The 25,428-nt window shown below is 43.7% G+C and overlaps 2 protein-coding genes across 7 annotated transcripts in view; one reads left to right on the forward strand and one right to left on the reverse strand.

The window, feature by feature from the left end:
* The window catches only part of C7H8orf34 (chromosome 7 C8orf34 homolog), a 97,283-nt gene extending 72,437 nt beyond the window's left edge, over positions 1–24,846 (reverse strand). Inside the window, exons 1-2 of one of the 5 annotated variants that reach the window (XM_053395940.1) lie at positions 24,289–24,841; positions 752–899 (exon numbers count right to left, since the gene is read on the reverse strand). In XM_053395940.1, coding sequence (XP_053251915.1) covers positions 752–899; positions 24,289–24,357 — 217 coding nt within the window. In that variant the 5' untranslated portion in view covers positions 24,358–24,841. Of the gene's footprint in view, positions 1–751; positions 900–24,003; positions 24,094–24,288 lie in introns of those variants that run through there. The other 4 variants (XM_053395941.1, XM_053395939.1, XM_053395944.1 and 1 more) reach the window with 4 other exon arrangements.
* LOC128417380 (uncharacterized) overlaps positions 24,083–25,428 on the forward strand; it is an 82,712-nt gene continuing 81,366 nt past the window's right edge. For both annotated transcript variants that reach the window (XM_053395949.1, XM_053395948.1), the window contains exon 1: positions 24,083–24,321. In XM_053395949.1, the coding sequence (XP_053251924.1) occupies positions 24,179–24,321 (143 nt within the window). In that variant the 5' untranslated portion in view covers positions 24,083–24,178. The remainder of the gene's footprint in view (positions 24,322–25,428) is intronic.

Genomic DNA, 25,428 nt, shown 5'->3' on the forward strand with positions numbered 1-25,428 from the left:
TAAGAAGAGTCCTACCACTCAGTAAGTGGTAGCAGTGTTTACCTGTGATCCGTTTATGATGAGTCTGTATCCAAGGGACAAGCTGGGCTACCAGACAGCTAGTTACCCTGGCTTACCCAGTGATTTCTTAGGGCCAGAGCTCCAGGGATGTCACAATCCCACAGCTGCTTTTCAGTAAAAAGTAAAGCATCAGGCACTGTTCATGAAACTACTGCATACCTAATTTGGTTCTGAACGAAGATTAAATTTTACAGTTGGGAGGATTAGGAATTTCTGACATCTTAGAATCTCATCAACAATGCACTATATAAATAAAATATCATTACAGAATAATAATAAATAATAACATGTACTGTATAAATGTTCAGCAGTGTTAAGCTAGGAAAACATGGATACAAAGCCTAACTCAACAAAAAGCTTACAATACGACCTGGGCACAGTCATGCACAACCAAATCTACATCCAGAGATTATTGTGATGAGAATATGGGATAACCCCATGCACGAGCCTGAGTTCCCCATGCATTAAATAAAATAAAATAAATATATGAGCATTGTTGTACAACAGTCTTCCCCAGCCTGGTGCTGCTGGATTACCATTTCCATCGCTGACCTCTGATCATTGCCTATGCTGACCGGGACTAATGAGAATTGCAGTCCAAAACATCCGGAGGGCACCAGGTTGGGTGGGAAATGACTGTTGGTTGGTACTTACTGAGAATTCCCTAATATACAATTATTTTTCTACATACCTGAAGTTTCACTTTCTGCCCAGAGAGCAGCAGATCCAGACAGTGTCCTCTGAAGCTGACTACGACTTCCCTGTTTGGACTGGAGGTGGTCAATGAGAAAGGGGATTGGATGGTCAGGAGTCTCTGTTATCAGCTTGGTCATCAGTTCCTTAAAAATCATAAAATCAAAGAAGTATTTAAAAAATCACCTTGTAATGCTAGGAGATTAAAATATAATTAATAGCGCACATTAATCAAAGCCTATTTTAGAGGAGATTGTCAGTGATACCCCACATAATTGTTCCATTTGTGAAAGGAGCAGAAGTTGCTTGTGTGACCGAACTTTCTCTCCATGCAAGTCTGTTCTGTGAGTCCCCCCAACCTTCTAGAGCAAATTGTGGGTGGGGGCCTGTGGTGATATTGCCCCTTTAAGACTGGTTTATGGGAATGGGTTAGAACCTCAGAAATAATGAGCTCACCTACAGCTGTCTCCCGTTAAGGCTTCAAGGCTGGTGTCACAAGGTAATTGGGTGGAAGAGGTGAACACCCATGTCTAAGTTCCCATAAAACCCGGATTGGTGGGAGCTCTCGCCAGCCAGCGGTCAGCATCTATTTGGGCTTTTGACAGCATCTTGTTTCATTGCTCAGCCTACTGAGATTCAAATATAACCTTTTACATTAATTAGCTGGATAAGTTAGTGTTTGTTTTTATCTTCTGAGCTGTTTTAATCTGTGTTATTATTTGGAGTTTTTCACTCTTGTAGGGTTTTGTTTTAGTAAAGTCTGTGTATGGTCTGGTCTGAGTTCCTGAATCCTTTAATTTTGACCATGCTTTTTGGAGCGAGGGTCATCATCACAGGGCCCAAGGAGTTAGGAGAGGGGGGTGGGGAGTTCTGTTGCTTAAGTGTAAGTTCTTGCACAAACAGGATGATTTAGTTGGAGACAACGCATTGGTTTTGCATGCGTTTAATATTGTTAGGAGAGGCTCAGAACTTACAGGGTTAAGAGTTCTGAGTGATGACGCCTCACATTCTGAGGGCGGGTTTAGAACACGGAAGGGGAGTGGTTTCTCTGTGTGCTTTCAGTGTGCGTGTTTGCTCCGTTGAGCAAGCGAGATGTCCGCTCTGTCTCCAGGCAGGAGATTTATAACTGTTGTGTTTTGCTAAGGAATAAAGTCTTTAAGATAAGGAGACTGCTGCGTTTCGGCCTGAGTTATTATCACACGACAGAACGTTCCTGCTTCTGCTTCTGCTGTGTTTTACGCGCTCTGCTGAGTCAAGGGTCCCAGGGGGAAGACCAGAGCTGCGCAAGAGAAGTGTGCCGGACCCCTGGACGTAATTGACCCCACAACAGGTTATGGAGGTCAGCAATAAAGATAAGCAACGTTCGTGCGTGTGAGGAGGCTGCAGCCAGAGGCCAGCCGATGAGACGCTGGGAAGGGAGACTGCAGGCAAAGAGGCTGAGGAGCAGCCAAAGGCCAGCTAAGGAGTAGCTGGAGCCAGCTGGAGCGAAGGGAGCTCGCTGGGAAGGATCTGCCGGACCGGGAGGTGCTACTGTACCTGTAAGTAAGCTGGGCCCCCGGGGAGAGATGGCAGACAGCCAGAAGTCGTCAATCCCTGTTGATAAGGTGGACGGGAGCAAGCCCTGGGCCGGGAGAAGGCAGGCACTGAAGAAAGCAGTGGGAGCCAGGCGAGAGGGGGCTGAGAATTGCTCTGAGGAAGCACCATGCCCAAGAAGCCCAGAGGGGGCTGGAGGCCCAGAGGGGGCTGGGACTGTGTTGGAGGGCTGCCGGAATGCCCCAATACGTGAGCTGCGTGCTGGAGAACAGCTGAGAGAAGAGAGGAGCTTTGCACCTGAGAATGGGGTTGCAAGCCATTCCAAGAGTCTTGAGAGTGCCCAGGCTGTTTGGCAGGAGCTGGAGGGGGTTTGCAGAGAAACCACAGCAGAAGCCAAAAGCCATTTTCCCAACGGCAGAAAAGCCTCAAGGAGGAGTGCTGCTGGAAAGGTTGGGGGGGCAGAGAAGACCAAAGGCAAGTTTGCAAAGTTTTCCACTCGGAGATGTTTTGTTTGTGCCTCGGCTGAACACCTGCGTCGCAACTGCCCACAGAGAGCAATGGAGCCAGGGCAGGATGGTTCCAAGGTCGTTTCCCATGGGAACCAGCCGGGTTTCCATGGCTGCAGAGGGAGCAGGCGTGAGAACGCTTATCAGCTGACCGCGTCGATGGCTGTTTTGGAGAACACCTGCAGCGAACGCCCCAAGGTCGGGGGGAGCAGGAAGTCAGTTGCTAAGGCAACAAAGAAGGACAACTCCGGAGGGGGGAGAGTCCTACGTTGGGTTGTGGACTCGGCTGCGAATGCCCATTTGGTAACAGCGCCACCTGATGGACAAATGTGGAACTGCAAGGCTGTTTCAACTGAGAAAACAGTTCAATTTGCTACAGGTTCACAGGGACGTGTAACCCATGTTTCTAACATGTTTGTCTCTTTTTTACAGGCTGAATTGAAGGTTTATGTTCTCCCTGAGATAAAACATTGCCTGCTGTCTGTACCTTCTCTTTTACAGGAGGGATATTCTGTGAGTTTTGAAAAAGATGTTTGTACAATTTCCAGAGGTGGGAGGCAGCTCGTAAGTGTTGGAAAAGATCAAAACAACCTCTTTGTTTTGGAAACACCACTGGAGGGTGAGGGGAATATTGGGAAAGCCACTGATCACACTCATGTGTCGTGTGCTTGCGTGTGGCACAAGAGGATGTCACATGGGTCCTGTGAGGACGTCCAGATGTTATCAGAGTGCACCAAAGGTTGCAAGGTAAAAGAATGTGGTAAACCTTTGGATTGCAAGGCTTGCAGAAAAGCCAGAAATAAGGGATTTAATGATCCCAGGGTGGACAGGGTAACCACAAAGCCTTTTGAGCTTGTGCATGCAGACCTTTTAGGTATGCCACAGCCAAGTCTGGGCAAGGCCAAGTGGCTGATGGTGCTGACAGATGATTTCACGCAAAACTCATGGGCTTTCACCCTGAAAACGAAGGAGGAGGCAACGCAACTGATCAAAGATTGGGTTGCAGAGGTGGAACTAAGGTTCTCCACCAAGGTGCAAGGGTTCAAATGTGACCGAGGTTCTGAGGTCACTGGGTCTGCTCTAAAGGGTTTCTTTCACCAGAGGGGGATACGTCACAAGGTGACTTCTCCTCAGAAGAATGGCGTGGCAGAGCTGAGGAGTAAAGCTCTGGTTCAAGCATCCGAGATTCTACTGGATGACTCTGGTTTGCCTCACAGTTTTTGGGGGGAGGCAGTAAAAACGGCCAATTTCACGATGAACAGGTGCTACAATGCAGTGGTAGGTGACACCCCGTATTTCCTGCTTCATCGGCAGAAGCCGCTTGTGCATTTCTTTCGCACTTTTGGTAGCAGAGCCATGGTGCCTGTACCAAAGTTTCTGCAGCAGGAGGGTGGCCCAAGGTACCAGGAAATGATCTTCTGTGGATATGAGCCTGCGACAAAAGGGTGGAGATTCGCATACCCAGAAGGTGATCAGACCAAGCTTCTGGTCAGTAAACAGGCTGAGTTCTTTGAGCAGGATGGTTGGGCAAGGCGCAAAGTGCGCTCTGACGTTCACTCAGATTGTCTGTCTGACTCTGAGGCGGAGGAAGAGCCAGAGGCTGAACCTGTTGGTGGAGACCAGATCCCTGAACAGAGTAGGGCGTCTCCACAGGTTGTTAAGGGAGTGTCCAAGAGTGAGCCCTCATCTCCTGTGCGCATAATGGAGAAAGCTCACAGACGTGTCAAGTCAGAGGGGGAGTCTTCTGATGAGGAAGACGCACACGCTGGCCCCAGTGGGTCAAGAGGAGCACCCCAGTTTGTGCCCAGGCGGTCTTCGCGGGCTACAAAGGGAATTCCACCTGAGAGGTTTCAGGTCACAAATGCGTGGGTTGGTTTCGCACAGTGCGAACCTAAGGTTTGTGAGGTTCAACAGGTGCCTAACAACGATGCCAGGAAGGGGCGGAAGGCAATGGGGAAGGTGTTGAACACTCAGAAGTCCTCTCAGAACGTGATTCGAGAGGGGGTGTTAGGAGAGGCTCAGAACTTACAGGGTTAAGAGTTCTGAGTGATGACGCCTCACATTCTGAGGGCGGGTTTAGAACACGGAAGGGGAGTGGTTTCTCTGTGTGCTTTCAGTGTGCGTGTTTGCTCCGTTGAGCAAGCGAGATGTCCGCTCTGTCTCCAGGCAGGAGATTTATAACTGTTGTGTTTTGCTAAGGAATAAAGTCTTTAAGATAAGGAGACTGCTGCGTTTCGGCCTGAGTTATTATCACACGACAGAACGTTCCTGCTTCTGCTTCTGCTGTGTTTTACGCGCTCTGCTGAGTCAAGGGTCCCAGGGGGAAGACCAGAGCTGCGCAAGAGAAGTGTGCCGGACCCCTGGACGTAATTGACCCCACAACAAATATGATCTACTTTACTTTGGACCAAACTACATATTACAAACAGCATCTTTGCGGGTAAAAGGCAGTTGTGAGGATACTTGGTGAGGTCCTGAACTGGACCCAAAGTGTTATACAAGACTACACAGTTCTTTCAAAAGGTGACCAGACTTTTTAAAAAACCAAACATGACTAATGTAATGCACGGTTTGGCCCTTAGCCTGCTATCCTTTATGCAATTACCTCAGAGTAAGCCCCACTGAACTCAGAGGAATTTAGAAACAACTTAACATAGGATTGTACCTAGGCAATATATCCCCTGGATCTTGCAGAGTGTTGTGATTATAAACATATGAACATGAAGTTTAAAGTCAAGTTTAAAGTATTCCTTTTTCTTTCCACAAGGCAAAACTACTTCTTTGATGACCCATTCTTATAAATCTCTGAACTACAGATCCTACACGTACAGATTTTTGTGTGCACAAAGTTAAACAAAAGTTTGGACTACAGCCAATAAATTAATCACACAATTTTGATCATCTGGAAACTGCTGCACTGGATTCAGCAGCTCAGGTGGTAGGTCTGATGATAATTTACAAGACAGTTTAATACACAGCAATATGAGCCCAAGTATTCAGGGGAGTGGCGTGGGCTGATTTTGTGGGCTTTAGATGACAGGCATGTGCGGGTGCAAGATAAATGGCAACAGGAGTGTGTTCATTAATCTTTGCCACCTTCATTGTGCGCAAACGAGCAAATAAGAACCAGTGTGATTGCCGTATTGATCTGTAGGCTAACTAGTAACTCATTTACTATTCCTCTCAAGTTTTTATTTTCTATTGCAAGTTGGAAATAAAGCCAGTGCTTACAATCTTTTCTTTAAAACCGTGCCATATATTTCCAGTCACTTTCTAAAGTTACAAAATGTATTTTTTCTCTCACTTCCCACAACCAACAGTTATGTTGTCTTCTTTCCCACCCACCTCCAAAATTCTCAAAGTCCTTTTCCTTATGCAAATGTACACTGATAGCACATGATAAAGAATAATAAAGTGGATTACAAATATAAAAAGTACACACTGAAATGTTGGTATTCCACTAAAATAAAATAAAAATAACCATTTCACCTAGTTGTGGTAAACAGATGTGGAGAGAGTTACCAATTGTCATCTGGCTCCTTTTCTCTTCCTGAGCTGTCATCCATCTATTAGGAGCCATTCTGCCTGACTACAGCAGAGGGAGAAGTGGTCCCACATCGGCTCAGATGACCAGCTGCCTTTGAGCTCTTTTACTCCATCACAACTAGTCATTATAATAATATACAAGAAGTGGGGCCATGCCCCACTTATGTCTATTAGAATGTAAGCCTATAGGCAAGGACTGCCTCGTTTTTAGCCTCTGTTCGGCAACTAGAAAATTCCAGATACTTCGTCAATTAACTAAAATAATATATATTTCAACCATTAAATAGACATGTTCTCCCTCCCCCCCCCAAAACCCCCCCAGTATTAAAATGCATGTATTTAAATGCATGAAGACAAATTAACCTACTGGATTTCTTAATTCCATAATTCCACCATAGTGTACAAAAACACTTGATGTAGTTAAAAAGTGGGATATAGAATGTGTAAGATAAATCTAATATATATACACACACACTTTACTGTGGTACCTCGGGTTAAGAACTTAATTCGTTCTGGAGGTCCGTTCTTAACCTGAAACAGTTCTTAACCTGAGGTACCACTCTAGCTAATGGGGCCTCCCCATAGCTGTCAACTTTCAGATTTGAAAATAAGGGATCAGTAGCCTCCAAAATAAGGGATCAGCAGCCTCACCTGTCCCAGGGACAGTCTACGGGATATCTAACAATCCGGGATAGCAGCAGGAAGCAGCGGGAAAAGGGAATTTCCCACACAAAAAAGGGAAGGTTGACAGCTATGGGCCTCCCGCTGCTGCTGAACCACCACTGTGCGATTTCTGTTCTCATCCTGAAGCAAAGTATTTAACCCAAGGTATTATTTCTGGGTTAGCAGAGTCTGTAACCTGAAGCATCTGTAACCCGGGGTACCACTGTTTAGGCAACTGGTGATCTACATACATTATTTACAAATATGCTGCATCCTGCAATATGGGAATTTAGGGAAATTTTATTTACTAGGGGTTGCCCCTGCTCAATTTGCTCACCAACCCCATCTCACCAAAGCCACTCACTCTTTGCTTTTCATCTCACCCAAGCCACCCCTCTGCACTCCCCTTTGACCTCACCAACCATCCTCTCGCTACCCTGGGCCATTGTTGGCTTCAACCCCACTGCCTTGCCCCCCTCCCTCAGTAACCAGCAGTGACTCAGCTGCCAGGTGATCAGGGGAGCAACACTGCCTCATCATGCTATCTGTTATTGTTTACTTTGAGAGCTCAGCGTTACGTTGGGGGGGGGGCGGGTAGACAAATCCCATGTCTCTAACAACTTTATGAACTTTCACAATGTTGTGGGATATACAGAAGGGGCAACGACTGTCATATTAGCAATCAAAACTACCATGTAACATCTCCTTGGAACGGATCCCCCAAGCCTCCACTGCTGGGACTTCTCTGTGATGCTACACTCTCCCAACAACCACCTTAACATAGCAGTTCAATGTTCCATTACCATTCAGTTGGTTAATGTACCCTTGAAGTTGCATTAAAATTTTACAAAGGTAGTTATATAACTTCCTTCATCTGAGACAGAAAAAAATATCTACAAATGAAATAACTAACTAGATATCTTTCAGACTCAATGTACAAAATGTTCAGGGTAATCTTTTTGCCCTCTATCAGAAACAACCTGGCAGCTTCGCTGTACCTGCCCTCATTAAAGCAGGACGGATTCGCTTCTGAATTCTTTACTTGCCAATTTATTACTCTGAATAGCAATGTAATCTTCATCAACACTCCTTCTCCCTTGATTTTCCTCATTGGTGTCATTCACATATTTGATTTTTCTTTTCTCAAAACCACCACCCACATGCTTTTTAAAGGTACTGCATTATTCTGCAAATTGGTTTCTGAGTTACCTCCTTTTACTTCTTTCATAAATGTGATATTTTTCAGTACTCTAATCTTGCCTCTTTTGAATGTTTTTCTTTTCCAACATCCATACCTAACTGTGGCACTATTAAGAAACCTACTAAATTCATACCTGCTCACAAAGGCTTTACTTTTGCAAAGGACCTCTTTGCTTACAGGCTATTGAAATAGAGTTCAATATTTCATTTACAGTAGGCAATGTAGCTATAAAACGGTCTACCTCCAGCCCCTTTACCATTCCTTTTATTGTTTTCCAGGTAAGCAGATGCAATGATAGAGTGCAGCCTCAGCATTCACACATTTCCCCAGCCTAGGAAGCAGAGCAGTTTGTTGTGGATGCTCAGTTTGTGTGCTCTCTCCATCTCTCTCTCACACACAGCAGGAAAAGAGAGGAAAATTATCTCAGACTGGAGCAGCCACAGCACACCAGTATGTTTCTCTGATGAAGAACATAGCAATGTGTTATGGTTGCTGCCTCTCCAGTCTGACCTTCTTTCTCTTATAAAAGAGAAACAGAGAAACAGACAAAGAGGACTTGGGCTGAGGGTGATCAAATGCTTCTTTCCTTCTTGTTTTAAGAGAAGGGCATTTGTAAAGGTCTCTGCCAGTTCCGATTTCCAGAAGGCAGTGAGCTAGCGCCACTACAGCAGAAGTACAGCAGAGCATATCAGGCCACTAGTGGCAGTTGCCAGTTCCATTTCAGAAGTTGTAAACATGTGGTCAAGCTTTATTCCCCATTTGCATCTAAGATTTCAGGGTTTTCTCTCCTCCATAATTAAATCTGTAGGACAATCATACGGCAGGTTTTTGAAATGAATCCATGAAAATATGGGTTCCAGATAGCTGCTGTTTCCAGGTCATCTTCAAGGCTAGCCCTACATAGAGCACATATGGTAGCCAAAGTAGGAAGTGTGCAAAACTGTGGCCAGCCTATCTCGTTTCAGGAATGGCCATAGCTGGCAAACCAACCACAGCTGGAAATAGGCACTCCTAGTGACCAAGGTCACATGTACCTCAAGTGACGAAGTTGCGTCCAGGAGCACCACTATACTATGTACCTGTTATTTCAAGTACAACTTGCTCTAGAACAGGCCAATTGCCCCAATTGCCAGACATGAGAACTGTCCATCAAGAAAGCTTCATTCTTGTCAGGATTCAGCTCCAGTCTACTGGCTTCCATACAACCCATTACCACTTCAAGGCACTGGTTGAACAAGAGCACAGCTTCATCAGCTTCAGATGGTATATAGAATGGTAAAACTGAGCTTCACCAGCAAAATGGTACTGAGCTCCAAATCTCCTGATAACTGCATATAGATTGCTTCATATACGATAGATGTTGAGTAGCACTGAAGACAACATGGGACAAGACCCCACAGCAAAACTGTCATGTGGCCAAGCAGAAGTCTTCCAGTGGTGTTCTCTGGAGGTAGCCTATAGCTAGAAGCAGAACCAATGTATCACTGAGCTCCAACCCCCAACACTCTAACAGGATACCATGCTTATCAAAAGCATGGTATCCTTATCAGTATCAAAGGGCACTGAAATATCAAGAAGAATCAACAGGATTGCACACCCCATGTCTCTCTCCCAATACAACTCATCAATCAGCATGTCTCAATACCAAAATCAGGCCAAAAGCCAGACTGTAATGATTCAAGACCATCTGTTTCATCTAAGCACTTCTGCAATTGCAAAGCTATCACACTCTTTGTAATAGCATTGCACCAAAAGGGGGCATTAGCAATTGGCTGGTAAGTCTTTAAATCAAGATGTATCTACCTTCTCCTGCATTGAGGCATTTGCCATCTCCAGCCCCCTATATCTTTACAAAGTCAGGAATGACAGATTGAGAGCATGTAGAGCAGTTGACCAACTCCCTACAAGTATCTTCACTTTACCCTCAAGCCACAGTAAGTGAAACTGATCCCAGAGAACATAACCAGATGGCTCTCTAGACATCTCATCAGAGACTATATTAATAGTAGTGTCAAGGTCAGAGCAAAGCCAAGCAACGTTATCCTTGAAATGCCTTGCAGATGTGTTGTAGTAGGCTTCAGAGGGTTCTGCTGTTGCTGGCTGTGATCCAGAACTTACTAGCTTCTTTACCACTCTGAAAAGCTCTGCCAGATGCAAGTACTGCCGCCGCCACCACATTGTGCTCTTATTTGTGTTTTATCACCCTCACTGTGAGACTTCTGCCATTTGAGCTTGAGCCATCATCCAACTTGTTTCATTGTTCGAAGCTCACTGGAAAACCAAGGCATACCTTGGGCTGTGCAGTGCAAGAAAGAGCACATAGGGGCAATGGTGGCCCTGGACATGCCCATCTCACCATTTTATAGTGGGATCAGAGCTTCAGTGGGAATATCAGACATGCCAACCAGTAAGTATTCAGGGATGAACCATCCCTACAGTCACCATCAAACCTCGTCCAGAAGTGATCTATCCATGATGACAGTGTTACAATCGCACACACCCAACTATGGAACCATACCCAATCCACTCTGGGAAAGAATCAGACCAGGAATGTAACCTGCAGCATGTGTTGGGCTAGTGATGTACGAAAACAGCCACATGATTCTCATTGCAGGCACGAAGTCCCAATTTGATCCTATCAAGACAGCCTCGGAATTTATGTCCTACAATAAAATCACTTCACTTAGGGAGTTCTCCTATACCATCCCTAAGACTGTCTCTGTCAATTCTGACAGGAAGGCAGTTAGGCAGTGGGATGGGTGATACACCAACAAGTTATCTGTTCAGTTTCCCCAGCTAAACACCAGGTACAAACCCCCAGGTGCACTGGCTTCCTGACAAGAGACATAATTTTTGTAAATGGCAGCAACTCCACCACAGCCCTTCAGCCTATATTAGTGCTTCACTAAGTATCCAGTCACTGATTTCTATCAGTATTTTTTTCTGCCTCACAGAAATATTTCCTGCTTGATCTTATAACCCATGACACCAGTATAGTAATCTTTATATCTGGTTTTATACTGACAGCGGGGCCATATCACATAAACAATTGTTATGCTTGCAAATGCTCTCCCTTACAGATCCACAATGCGATGTAAAGGCCACCATAATGCATTATTGTGTTTTTAAAAAGAAGCATTGTGGGTTATAGAGGATTTATGCAGCTTCTTCTCAAAAACCATCTTCTCAGAAGTTCTTCAAAAACCAGCAACCTAATTTACTTGGAAGTAAGTCCCACTGAGTTCAATGACACTGATTTCATTAGTTAAGTTGATTGAGTCTAAGTGGATATAGGACTGAGCCATTTCATGAACAAAAAATAAATATTAAGCTTATGGCTTCCATAAGCTAATTAAAAAATTACCACAGGGATAGTCCCCTCTCTGTGTCTCTCTCACACATTTTGTTTCCAAAAAATAATCGCAGATGCAAGTGATAAACCAAGAAAGACTTAAAATGTAAATTGTTTCAGAACTGAATTGCACATTAGAAATAAAACCTCATTAATCCTGCAATAAGAAAACCAATAGCAATTCAGGTGAATATTGCAGACTTCTCCTCCTCTTTAAGTGTTTCATTGATTTCCATTTTCATGAGGTTAAAAAAAGCCAACTATCCTTTTAAAAATTCAGGTCCTACTCATTCAGTGAATAGGAGGTTAGGAAGACAGAGAGGCATGGTAAAAATAAGATGTCCTGGATTCTGCCTGCCATCTTCTTGTATCTCAGCCTTAAATACGTTTGTTCAAATCCAAAGCTATTATACAATATATGCACAGGGCCTATTGCAGCAATAAAACTGCTAGCACATTCGCAAAGCTAAGCAGGGTCCGATATGGATTCAAATTGGATGGGAGATTGCATGCTGAGATTCCTATATTGCAGGGAGTTGGACTTAGATGACCCTTGGGGTCCTTTCCAACTCTACAATTCTATTTTATGATTCTATGACCTCTGTGTGAACAGGGCTGCTTCAATTATGGGAACTAAATCCCAGGAAGCTGCCTTATATTGAGTCATAACGGTAACGGTACCCCTGACCATTAGACCCAGTCGCGGACGACTCTGGGGTTGCAGCGCTCATCTCACTCTATAGGCCGAGGGAGCCGGCATTTGTCCGCAGACAGCTTCCGGGTCATGTGGTCAGCATGAGTAAGCCACTTCTGGAGAACCAGAGCAGCACACGGAAACGCCGTTTACCTTCCTGCCGGAGCGGAACCTACTTATCTACTTGCGCTTGATGTGATTTCGAACTGCTAGGTGAGCAGGAGCTGGGACCGAGCAATGGGAGCCCACCCCGTCACGGGGATTCGAACCACCAACCTTCTGATCGGCAAACCCTAGGCTCTGTGGTTTAGACCACAGCGCCCATACCATTGCTCTATCTAACTCAGTATATTGCACACACCTGACCAGCTCACACCTAATGCTAAACCATGGTTTAGTGGTATGTACATGATTTTCTGTGACAGTGAGTGAGTGCTGCAACCTCCTCTTACCCCTGGCTAGGAGAAGTTTTGCTTTACATGGTTCCTGGCTTCTTGTTATACACAAAGCAATACTAGTTTAAAACTAATTTCAGCATCATGACCTATGATGTGAAATTGCTTTGCAATTGGTTAAAGAGTGTCTTAAAACAAGATTCCTGGTTAAAATCCAGGAACTGGTTGAAGTGAAACTGAATTGTGGCTTATTTGCCTTCTCAGCAGGCTGGGACGACTAGAAAGGAGAGAGGAGCGTTCAGATATGTTCCCGCACAGAATGCTAAATCAAGGTTTAGTGGCATAGGCTTTCCAGTGGTTTAGACAAATATCTTTCCTAGCCCTGCTAGGAAATGCCAAGGATTGAACCTAGAACTTGTCATGCAAAGCATAAGCTCTATACTTGCTACAGCTCCTTCCTTTGCTGTGAGTACACAGTACAGCCTTGATACAGAATATTCCTCAATGCTGAAGCGAACACAGCAGCTCTCACATAAATGGTAGTTTATGCACCAACACCAAAGGTACTGGATCAAAGCTACTGCTTGCAAGAAAGTCCAGATGATTTCTAAAGATTGCTTCCACACAGGTGGAAACTTCAGCCTAAGTTGATACTGTTTTATTTATACATTGGAATGCTTAAGTAAATATTTTAATTTAAAACACACAAATCCCATTATGACTAAAAGCTTGATCAGATATTTTTGGTTTATTGCCACGATTCTTGGTTTATTGCAGACTTCATGCAAACTGTATGAAGTTGCAGGGAGCTAAGCTGCAAAGGCAAGAAAGCTTAGCACCTTCACCTTGTGATTTTATGTATTATTGGACAAAACAGACACACACACAGAGAGAGAGAGAGAGAGAGAGAGAGAGAGAGAGAGAGCGCAATCAATATGGGCGGTCTTAAGCATATACCTGCTGGCCTAGCAATGCAAATTCTGTTGGCGAAAAGGTGGATGGCATGATTTCTATAGAGGTGCTGAGTGAGCAGCTTCCTTCAATAATACCCCTAGGTTCATCGTGATTCTAAGTATACTTCAGAAATATCAAATGCACTATACCAGTATTAAAAAAGAGGATTTAGAAGCCTTGCTTCACCCCAATCCAAAGTATATATGAAATAGAAAACAACAACATCAAATCTCTTCGGCACTAAAAACTGCTGCAGTAGAAAATTTAGCTGTGTGCACTGTTTTTGCCTGTGATCGCACAAAGCCTTTTTAGATACTGTCTCTTTTTTTAAAAAAGCAACAACTAAAAGCTGTTTTTAAGAACGTACACCTTAACACAAAACATGGTACAAGTCAACACTGCAAAATGCCTTAGTGGTTTTAAATATATATATATATATTATTTTGAACTATAGCAACAATTCCCCTTTATGCCAGCCCTGATGAGTTATTTACCATATTTATGTGCCATACAGCCTGTTTTTGTTGTTTTAAGTTATTCCAATTCCTTTAATTGTTATGATTGTTTTATTTTGTTCTCTGAATGTTTTTAGCTGCTTTGAACACTCTTATATTGGAAAGGCAGCATATAAGTCATTTTCATTAATAAACAGAATGTTACCTTTCTTAACAAGTTCAGGTAAGCTGCCAGTACAGCCTATTGCCAAGGAAAAAATACTGTGATACATGCTCACATATTTATTGACTATAAAGTAAGCCCACAACTTACACACATTTAACTTGTGTGCATTCAGCTATATGCGTGTGGTAAAAAAATTAAAAGGGGGCAGAATTCTGGGGGAAATTACTTTGGCAATCCCCTCCACCATTGAACCCAATGTGTTTTGAATATACACAATTTTGGCTTTACCTGCAACCTCCAGAATGTAACCCTTGCATAAATTGTGGGCTTACTGTATCTTAAAATGTTGCACAGTTTACTAGAATCATAGAATCATAGAGTTGGAAGAGACCACAAGGGCCATCGAGTCCAACCCCCTGCCAAGCAGGAAACACCATCAGAGCACTCCTGACATATGGTTGTCAAGCCTCTGCTTAAAGACCTCTACTAAATGTCTACTAAGAAGACATTATGCTGCAGCCCTATGCATATTTATTTACACATCAGTAAATCCTACTGGACTCAGTGGGATTTAGGGCCAAACTAGAAATTACTAGAAATGTGTGCTTATTTCAAAAAAATACAAATAGTAGCCATGGAAAGATGTGTACATATGTGCATAATAATTACTGAGGACTTAGCTACATTAGTAAAAATGCATAACACAGTGACACCAGATGGCGCTGTAGAGCTGAAATTGCAACTCAATGAAATTTTCAATTGTGAGATTTACAACCTTTTTTTGCAGAGCATTTTCCTAACCCTCCAAAAATCAAAGAAGAAAGGAGCCACAAATCTGACTTAATAGCACAGTATTTGGAAGTAAACTGCAACCAGATCAGGCTTACTTCTGAGCAGGCATGATTAGGCTCTGACTGCCACAATAGGATTTGTATATACCACATTTTTCCGTGTATAAGACGCCCCCTATTTTGGGGGACTAAAAATTAAGAAAATGCACTATGCACTATCCATGTATAAGACGACCCCTTATTTTAAACTTCAAAAATTTAGGAAAAAATATAGTCTTATACACAGAAAAATACGGTATATACAGATTTGAATGCCTGACTTTGAGCATGACTAGAATGCATAGTTTTCATTACCATATGGGGAAACTCTAATATTAGACTGTTACCCAAAAGCCAAAGCCTGTAGCCTTAGAATGACATGGAAATTCATTTTCAGAGAGATGTAAGATACTATTTCATATCAGCAGAACCTACATTTCATCAAGGATCTATACAGCAGGGAATCTGTAGTCAAAACTAATTATATTGATTTAGCAATCAGGAAAGATCATTGCAGACAAAATTACTGATCTCAGTCATAATTCCCGTTTCCCACAGGTGAGGAAATCTGCTTTTTCACAGGACATAATCACAGACACAAATCTGCCAGGTTAACTATTTGACAGCTGTATAGCTTTGTGAAATATTATCCTAAGAACTACTGGAACGAAAGTATGTATTTTCATTGCCTCATGTCATTTTGATACACTGTGATTTGTTATTACAGCCTAAGACTGAGAGCCTCTTACCTTCAAACTAGTAGCTCTAGTCACCATCACCCATAAGCAAATGCAACATGTAAACCAAATCAGTGACCACAGATATAATCGGGGGGGGGGTGTATTTGATACTGTTTTAAGCATTCTGCCTCCATGTCATAGTTTTTCCAGCCTCCAGCTGGAGGAAAATGTACAATATGGTTACCCTGACCAGAATGAACATCAGGATATTCTTTGTACTACAGGCAATTTCGGAGACAGGACAAAAAAAGAATGAAGTCAATCAGATTGTGGAGATTATGCAAATGTAGGTAGGCTTGGACACTTTCTTTGTAGAAATGATGACACACGAGAAACTGTGGAGCATGGATTTCGAATTGGGATAGAAACCACAGAGTATGTCTCTGTTCCACACTTTGAGTATCAAGGATGTCTGTGCATTTAAAAAGGTTTTTCACATATCTAAACATCTGCATGCATATTGAGACCCAAAACCATAGCAGGGGCCCCAGAAATATGTTCATGAGTATATGTAGTCAATATGTTACATGTTAGAAACAGTGGTGTAAGCACATGGAACACATTTGCTGTGTAAAATTAGGACTGCCACCAGAACCCCATGTCTCGGAAACAAGCTGTGCCCATCCTGCCCAACTTCCAGTCAACATTACAATGAATGTGCCACGCGATTAACGCTTCATGTGTACTCTCTAAGTGTCCCCACAGATGGTTTTATCCATTCTCCATGGCATACAACATTTCCCCCTAATAATGGGAACATGTTCTGATTCTGCAGTTTCCTTGTAGCATGCATGCATCACTTTCATGTTAACTCAAGGAGGTATATGCAATCTCCCCTCACGCCCCCATAAGGTTTTAAAAGACTATGCGTACGCATGACTATGAGAACCCAAACATTGTGAGGAGACACCCCAGATTCAAGAGAAAATAGACAAGCAGTGAGCCAGAACCATGCCAGGACAAAGTACAGTACAGACCAGACCGCAAAAAAGGGCAAGAAATCAAGGTGTAACACACATCATTAAGAATGGAGCATTTTACACAGGTGACAAAACTGATATAATACAAAATGTTGTGGAAAGAACATGCAGTCTAGACTTCTATTATTGCCTCCCCCCCAAATGTAGCTCAAAATGCTCACCAGGTTACAGCCATAAGAAAGCCCTCCAAATAACACTTTTGAGCTCACAAACGTTGGTTTAACACTTGAAAAACCAATTCTTCAGCCAGTATAAAAGATTAGGGAAATAGTCTTCATAACATTTTTTAAAAGTTTGCACAAATTTGAAAGTCCCTTCGAGTAAGGAAAATGAACCCTGTCACTTTTGTTTAGTGATTCCCGGAATGGTGATCCTAAATGCACTTGCAGCAAAAGAGACAGTCCAAGAAAGAACTTGGTGTCTGAAAGAGCTCATTGTGTGATTATATAACACATAACCAGTAAAAGTGAAGTGCAGGAAAAAAAGGGGGGGGGAGCCTAATTCTAAACATCAATCAAGCTTCTGATTAGGGAATCCAGGTTAGGATGTATGGCCAAAATGCATATATCTCTAAGGCACATGTAAAAACCGACAGACACTTATGCCAGGGCACAGCTTTGCTACTGTTTACCTCTCAAAATAAACATTCATTCTGAATTTTTCCTTCCTTAAAAGCCCCTTGTCATCTTCTACTCTGCTTTTCTTAGTTACAGATTCTCTATACTGCCATTAAGTCAGATTTCTGACTCCTTTTTTTCTTTGATTTTTGTAGGGGTAAGGAAGACAAAACTTACCAGAGTTCTCCACCAGGTTGGAAACCACACATGTAGATTTCCCAGAATGCCCCCTTCTGAGGCATCCCCCAACCCCCAGAATAATAATAGGGCCATCTACCATCAACTGTGTACACAGAGGAAGATTTCAGGAGAGAGGGAGGCAGGCAAAGACCACTTCAGAGCCACACTTCCATCCACAAGATCATTCTAACCAGTGCTACTTTTCCAGGACCTTACCCAGGGTCCGTGTTTCCTTTTAGAAATGAGGCACACTGAAGACTGCAGTGTCTTTAGGATATATGGTTTATTTACACATATATCCTTAATACCCTAAAAGAGTCTTGCTTCTCCCATAGCCACAGCCTTGGATACAAGCACAAATCAGATGGTCAGGTATTATTATTATTATTATTATTATTATTATTATTATTATTAATCCATTATTATTATTATTATTATTATTATTATTATTATTATTATTATTATTATATTAGGCGTGCCTCTGACTCCCTGGCTTCGCAGCCTGCTGTTTGCTTCCAGGCTTCTAGCTCACTTAACTCTCAGCTCTGCCCTTTGTCTTTCTTCTAGCAAGTTGAGGGGAGGGCACTCATCCATTTGTGGTGTGGCACAGGGCTACTTCCTTTGTTACCCTAAGGTCCCATACTTAGAGGACCATTACCAAGATACTTGTCTGCCTATTTCCACAATTAGAATCTTTGCTTAGGAACGCAGGTGGCACTGTGGGTTAAACTACAGAGCCTAGGACTTGCCGATCAAAAGGTTGGCAGTTCGAATCCGCGCAACGGGGTGAGCTCCCATTGCTTGGTCCCTGCTCCTGCCAACCTAGCAGTTTGAAAGCATGTTAAAGTGCAAGTAGATAAATAGGTACCGCTCCGGCGGGAAGGTAAATGGTGTTTCCGTGTGCTGCTCTGGTTCGCCAGAAGCGGCTTAGTCATGCTGGACACATGACCCGGAAGCTGTACGCCGGCTTCCTCGGCCAATAAAGTGAAATGAGCGCCACAACCCCAGAGTCGGTCACCACTGGACCTAATGGTCAGGGGTCCCTTTACCTTTAAAGGCATACAGCCTATCCCCCCCCCCAACTCATAACAGTACCCAATGTGAGCCTAATGTCAGTAGTGATGGGGTGGAGCTGCCCTCCCAGCACTGGTGTTGCTGCCACTATTACCGTATATCTATGCAACCCCAACCTTGCCGCCACCCGAACTCCTTCCAGGTAAGCAGCAGGGACACCAGTGTTTGGAGGGTGGCTCCACCCCACCCCCCACTAATGCCTAATGCAACCTTTAAAATGCATAAATAAACACTTTGATCACAACCATTACATGGCATTTTCTGACAAAACTAGGGCCAGTCAGTAAGAATAAGAAATTAGCCTTGAGGACAAAAATTCAGAATCGTGTTTGGAACAAACTTTACCACTGCTTTGCAGGTTATGGTATTTTAAAAGAAAAATACCACCCCCATGAAAAATCAATTTCAGCCAATACACTAGTAAAATTAAGAATGTGTTTTACCAACTATCCAGCTATTTCTTGGACGTATTATGCAAAGAAATTATCCTTAAACACTATATTTTTCATCTTTACTAAAGTGCATTTGTATTGCCCTGATGGCCGGGTTCATTTGGGGTAGCTTAGCGCAGATTTCCTTTCTAGACCATGCAATTAAAGATATATTGTTTGCAGTTTAGAATGTACTTTGTACTTTAATTAGATGCAGGAAAAGCATTGTTAATATAAGCTCACCATGAACATTTTGAATAAACTGACACTCATTAATGAGTCAGCTGGCAAACAAGCTTGCACACTACAGTATCCTTGTTCTAGTACATATTAAAAGTAAGAAAGGGCATAAGATTTCCTGTGAAACAAGCACAAAGGGTAGGTGGGGAGCCAGAATTAAAAATATGATAATCAAAAATGTATTTTTCTTACCAATGTATTGTGTTTCCTTTCTATAATAATAGCTAATATTAACTTCTATTAAATTTTTATTATTTCTTAAAATGCTGCCACCTTATCAAATTTGGGGTATTATTTTTTTAAAAAATCATGCTGCATTATATTATGCGTAGCCATTTTAAAATATTTCTCTAGAACAGACTGCAGCATTCTGAGTGTCTCAGAGAAAAAATAGCATTCAAAAGCTTGAATCTCAGTTCCATTTCAGTAGGTAAGAACTGAATATATATTTTTGTTATCTGCAAAAAGAATCTGATCTTTGCCATTTTCAAAACTTGCAATATTTTTAGAACATGTATCTTCAAACACTTTGGGGTATTTGTTCTATATCACAATCCTAGACATACCTACTCAGAAGTAAAACAAATTAAAAAATTAAAAAAATGTCCAGTAGCACCTTAGAGACCAACTAAGTTTGTTCTGGGTATAAGCTTTCGTGTGTGTGTGCACCACTTGAACTTTTCATTCACTAACAGAAGTCAATAACCATATCTGCTCTTTTACAGAAATCAATGGTATTTCCCCTAAACATAACTACATTTCTCATGATGCATTTTTGGCTTAGTCTTCTCCTCAGGAAGACGATAAACACTAGTTTGGTGAGCCACAGAAACCAACTAACTAAAAATGTTGTTATGAAGCCAAAGTTGGCAAAATCAAAACCGAAATAAATATGAACCTTGTGGGTGGGGAGGTAATAGCTGTACTTTCTAGAGAATGAGGTGCTGAAGAGAACATGTTTGAGGGTTCCCACTATACAGCCATCTTATGAGCCCCCTCCTAAATCAGTAGCCCCACCCCAGCAGACTTACCTACTGCTGGACTGGAGGTGGCAGGCTATAGTGGGCAGCTGTGAACTGCCTACCATTTTAGTTAACCACAATATCCATGAACTAGCATCACTCTGGGGCATCTGCAAAATCAAAATCATCACCACCACATACAATTAAAATGGCTCTCAAACCCAGCTGCCTGGCCCAGAGGGCCATATTAAAAGTGGTAACATGTTTGGAGTCTATAAAGGAATATTTTGAAGACAATTCATGATTCTATGAAACACTTCATAGAAGTGGAATAGTGCAGTGGTTACGGATCTGGGTCAGCAACAACCTGGTTAAATCTCAAATCACAGCACAATCCTAGCCGGGACTACTTAGCACTAAGCCCTATTGAATAGGGCTTTGCCAGGTAAGTGGAATTAGGATTGCTGCCTTAACACTGAACATGAAGACAGTTTAGAAGCTGCAACTAGTGAAGAATATCTCTGGTTGGACACATATTATGCTGGCCTTGAAAGATCTGAACTGACTGCCAATTAGCTACTGAGTCCAATTTAAGGTGTTTACGTTGACACAGTAAGTCCTAAACAACCAGAGGCCCAGATTTCTGAAGGAGTTTCTCTTGCCACATTGACCTACCCAGTTGTTAAGTTCAGCTGTGGAGTCCCTGCTGGTGCTATTGCCACCCTCAGTTGTGATGGCACATAACGAGAGGCCTTTATCTGCGGTAGCCTCCAGGTTGTGGAATGATCTCCCCTCTGAAGTGCCATCTTGCACCATCAATGTATGCTTTGCAACTCTTTGTCAAGATTCACCTCTTTACCCAGGACTTTGATGGAGTGGATGTTCTCCCTCTTCATGCACTGCTGCTCTGTGCTGCTGTTTTGTTCTTTTGATTTTGTTTTTGTGCTTTTATTTTATTATATTAATGTAGACTGCACTCATTTTAATTGCGGTATTTTTGCAACCTGCCCTGGGGTCCATTTGGTGAAGGACAAACTATAAGAACAAATAATAAACAAATGCCTAGGCTCCTCTTACTAAGGAAATGCCAGACTGGTCAAAATCCAGTAGGCTACAAATATTCAGTTATGCTGAATTAGTGTGCTCAAGACCCAGAAGCCACACAGAATTCACACCAACTATTACGTCCTCTATATAAGTGGCTAATGAATGTGGCAAAGATATATAATGTACTACTGTTTTATACTTCTCTAAATTGAGTATATTTATTTGTTAGTGTTGTGCTCCTATTTTCTACAAGTTACATAATGCTTTGCAGTGGCGTAGCGTGGGTTGTCAGCACCCGGGGCAAGGCAAGTAATTTGCGCCCCCTAACCCGTGGATTTGCGCCCCCTAACCCGTGGATTTGTGCCCCCTAACCCTAACCCCCAGATGTTGCGCCCGGTGCGGCCGGCACCCCCTGCACCCCCCACGCTACGCCACTGATGCTTTGTTCTGTCATTCCAGAGCAGCCTTTCTCAACCACAAGTCCTCAGGTGTTGGACTACAACTCCCATCATTCCTAGCAAGCAGGGCTAGTGGACAGGGATAATAGAAGTTGTAGTTCAGGAAGGGGGGGCGGAGGTTGAAAAAGGCTGCTCCAGAGGGTGGGACCCAAATCAACAAATTATAAGGGGACTTCAACTAAACATTAGGAAGAACTTCTGGTTGGTACGAGCTATTTGGCAAATGGAACAGGCTGCCTCGGAAGGTGGTCGAATCCCTTCATTAGATGTTTTTAAGCAAAGGCTGGGTGATAAGCTATCAGAGATGCTGTAACAGTGGATTTCCTGCAATAAATAGCAGGGTGCTTGGACTAAGTGACCTTTGATGTCCCTTCCAGCTCAATTATTCTTTGCCTACATTCACAAAGACCAAGTAGACTTAAGTAGGTATGATTTCCCTGACATAAAAATAATAGAGATTATTCTACCATCTGATTCCCTAACGGACCACTAGAAGTATGGCAACATAACATTTTGAGGGAGAAATGTGAATAAAACTTAAATATTAAAACTATTTGACACCTCTTGTAAAGGTTAACAAAGAAATTGAAGTTGCAGTTGGGAACTGGACACTTCTTTGATCCTCAGCCACTATATTCTTTAGAAGTACCACTTCATTTCACAATATGCACAATATTACAATGAGTACATTTTTCATTACAGCTTGGCAGTAGTTTCCTGGCAGTTTGGTAAAATGTTTTTGGGATAAATATGTTAGTTCTTTTAATTCTTCACACATAAGTATAAGACCAAGGCTTGTGTCACAAAAAAATTTAATGGTAAAAAAATGAATACAGTACTAAAAGTATAATTGCTTTAAAATGTTACAGGAAAATTTGGCCAGCCCTTTCTTTATAGATGTTTATATCAAAGCAAAAGCTATACAGAGAAATGTTGCAACCTGTGGAGAACAAACAGAATAATTGCAAATGCAGAAGGACATAAAGAAATAAAGCCTTAAAATGCTCCAATGGGACGGGTCACTTTTATAACTTATCTTCTCTTTTCAAAAAAATCTGCTTTGTGCTTCCAGTAAATCCTGAATTAATCTCTTGCGTGGTATTTTTGTTTCAGATCAGTCAAAAGAAGATAATAGCTCTGGTGTTATCTATGCTGGCGTGCGCAGCATGCTTAAGTCCTCAGCTATCCTCTGGTTTTGCATTATATCCTGAAGCAAACACTCCCATGTGCTGAGTCTGCATGTGGAGCCCTCACCAGTCCCCCTGTCCAGTGAGACTCTAGAACACTTTCCATCCCTCACATTGACATGACAGGGAGGGTGAAGCACAGCAGCCTCGGGCTGCCTTCCGTGGCTGGGCAGTGCAAAGTCACTCTCTGACCCTGTGCCCTGGCAACTAAGAGGACACTTTCTGCCCTGGATTTGCCCGCACAGAGCCAGGCAGTAATCCACGAAAGGCTGTACTATATGCACAGCCTAAAGGTGACAGATGATTCCAACTCAGTCCAGTTTTGCTGACTCTCAGCAAGCGTAGTGACAGAAAAAAATAATCAAGGAATGCCTTCAATGGAACCGACTGTCACTCTCTACACACGTGACTGCTCAGTTTTAGTGTTTGAAATGTTAGACCCATATTAAGAAAAGAGGAAGGAGAGTTGCAAAGAGAGATGTGCAAGTGGTAATATATACACACGAAGCACATGCAACAGAGAACATGTATGCAGGCAAAGGAGCTCAGTAAAAAATAAAATACAACTATGTAGGATGAAAGAATTCGTATTAGTGGGAAAGACAAAAAAAGAAGACAGATCAAATACAGAACATGTGGATTAATAGCAAGAGAACAGTAAAATGCAGGAGAAAGGGTGCACATATATATGGATGCAGTTAAGCAAAGAGATAGCATTAACATCCGAGAAAGACTTGTGCGCCTGCCAGAAAGAGAAAACGTGCAAGAAGGTTGCCTGAGTCACTGGTGAGCAGGGCTTCTTTTTACCCTTAACAGATGCACACCAGAAAGAATACGAAGTGAGGCAACACAGTAGGGAGGAGAGAAGTTGCTCTTGGTATGATATGCTCCTTCTGTGCAATTCTCAAAAGAACAGGAGCACGACCCTAAAGTGAAAACGGGCGGGGGCGAAGGGAGAGTCTGGAAGAGGGGGAAACGAAGAGCGTGTGCGAGAGAGGGAAACAGGAGGCACAGGTGAATTCTCTGAGGTGAAGCATACCTGCATGCAAGCTGCAGCGAGGTACACACACACACACGTAAGCAGGTAGTCCCGCTCGCGGGCGCTCGGCCCTCAGACCGGTCTCTCACTTGTTCCTGGTGTGCCTCACAATTTCAATTGAAGGCGAGGCTGAAAGTTAACTCGGCGTGACCCGCGCGCGCGTTTGCCCAGGCGGATGGCGCGTGCGCAGGGCGGCTGCTGCTGCTGCCGCCGAAAGGAACCGAGTACCCCGGGCTCGGGGCAAGCCAAGGGAGCAAGCCAGCCGGTGGCCCGAAGCCGCCTTACCTCGAATAGGGGCCCGATCTTGTTCTTCTCCAGGTAGGCTTGAATCCTGTTCTGCTGGTGAGACGCCATCAGATTCAGCTGCCGCCCGGGGCGAGGGGCTGGCGTGGCCGGGTTGTTGTCGTTGCTGCTGCTGCTGCTGCTGCTGCTTCAGCGACTCCCGAGGTCCCCTTTTGCTCTGAAGCAAAAAGAGGAGGGAGGGAGGGAGGGAGGAGCCGGCGGGACAGAGACGGAGAGACCGGCGTGGAGAGGTCCGGCGGACGGTGCAAACTCGCCTCCCTAGAAGCCAGCCCGCGCGTCAGAGCCGAGCCCAGCCCAGGCTGCGAGGCGGGAAAAGGCTGGGGTCTCTCCCTCCATGCAGCGCCGGGTGCTTGGAGGGAGACGGCGGGAGCAGCCCTTGCGCGAGCGCTGCCTGGCTGCTCGACACACACTCGCTCCTTGGTTACAGGGAGCGGAGCCGCGGCTCCAAGCTGAAGCCGCCTCGCCAAGCTTCGCCTCCCTAGCGACAGCGCCTCTCGCAAAGCCAATGGCAACGGCGCTGCTCTTTCCCAAGCGCGGCCAGGCGGGGGAGCCGCTTCCCTCGCAAAGGAGGAAAAGCGTTTCCTAGGCGGCGTGGCGTCTCCCGCCCCCGGTGGAAAAATGTGGGGAAGCCACGGAGGGGCTGCGGGAAGAGGGCGCGCGGTGGGATGGCATGCACGGAGGAGGGCGCTTCCGAGTCTAAAACGCGTGCTCGGTGTCACTTGGGAAAACGCTTCGGACTCCAGAAACACAAACCATGATACACTCAAGTTCCAAGAGGCTCTTTCACGCGTGTTGTTTTTTTATTCTCTACAGCCCTTTTGGCCGTTGCAGACAACCCCGGGGAAGCTACAAAGCATGGAGGGACGAACATCCCCCCTCATATTCACTCTGAATCTTATTTTTTTTATTTTGCCTATTTTGGAGGTTCTCAGATACTGAGGAGGGGTAGAAATTTTGGAGAACTGTGCAACTGCCGTAACAGTCCGCGAAGATGCATCTTCTTTAAATATTAATAATAGTCTTTAAGAGATCCATGTTACTTTATTTCCCATAAATAATCACCTGTCCTCAACCATTTGTGCCACAGGGTGATTTCAGGAGTACATGACATTTCCCCCACAA

This window comes from Podarcis raffonei, chromosome 7 (assembly GCF_027172205.1).
Source record: "Podarcis raffonei isolate rPodRaf1 chromosome 7, rPodRaf1.pri, whole genome shotgun sequence".
Lineage (NCBI taxonomy): Eukaryota > Metazoa > Chordata > Lepidosauria > Squamata > Lacertidae > Podarcis > Podarcis raffonei.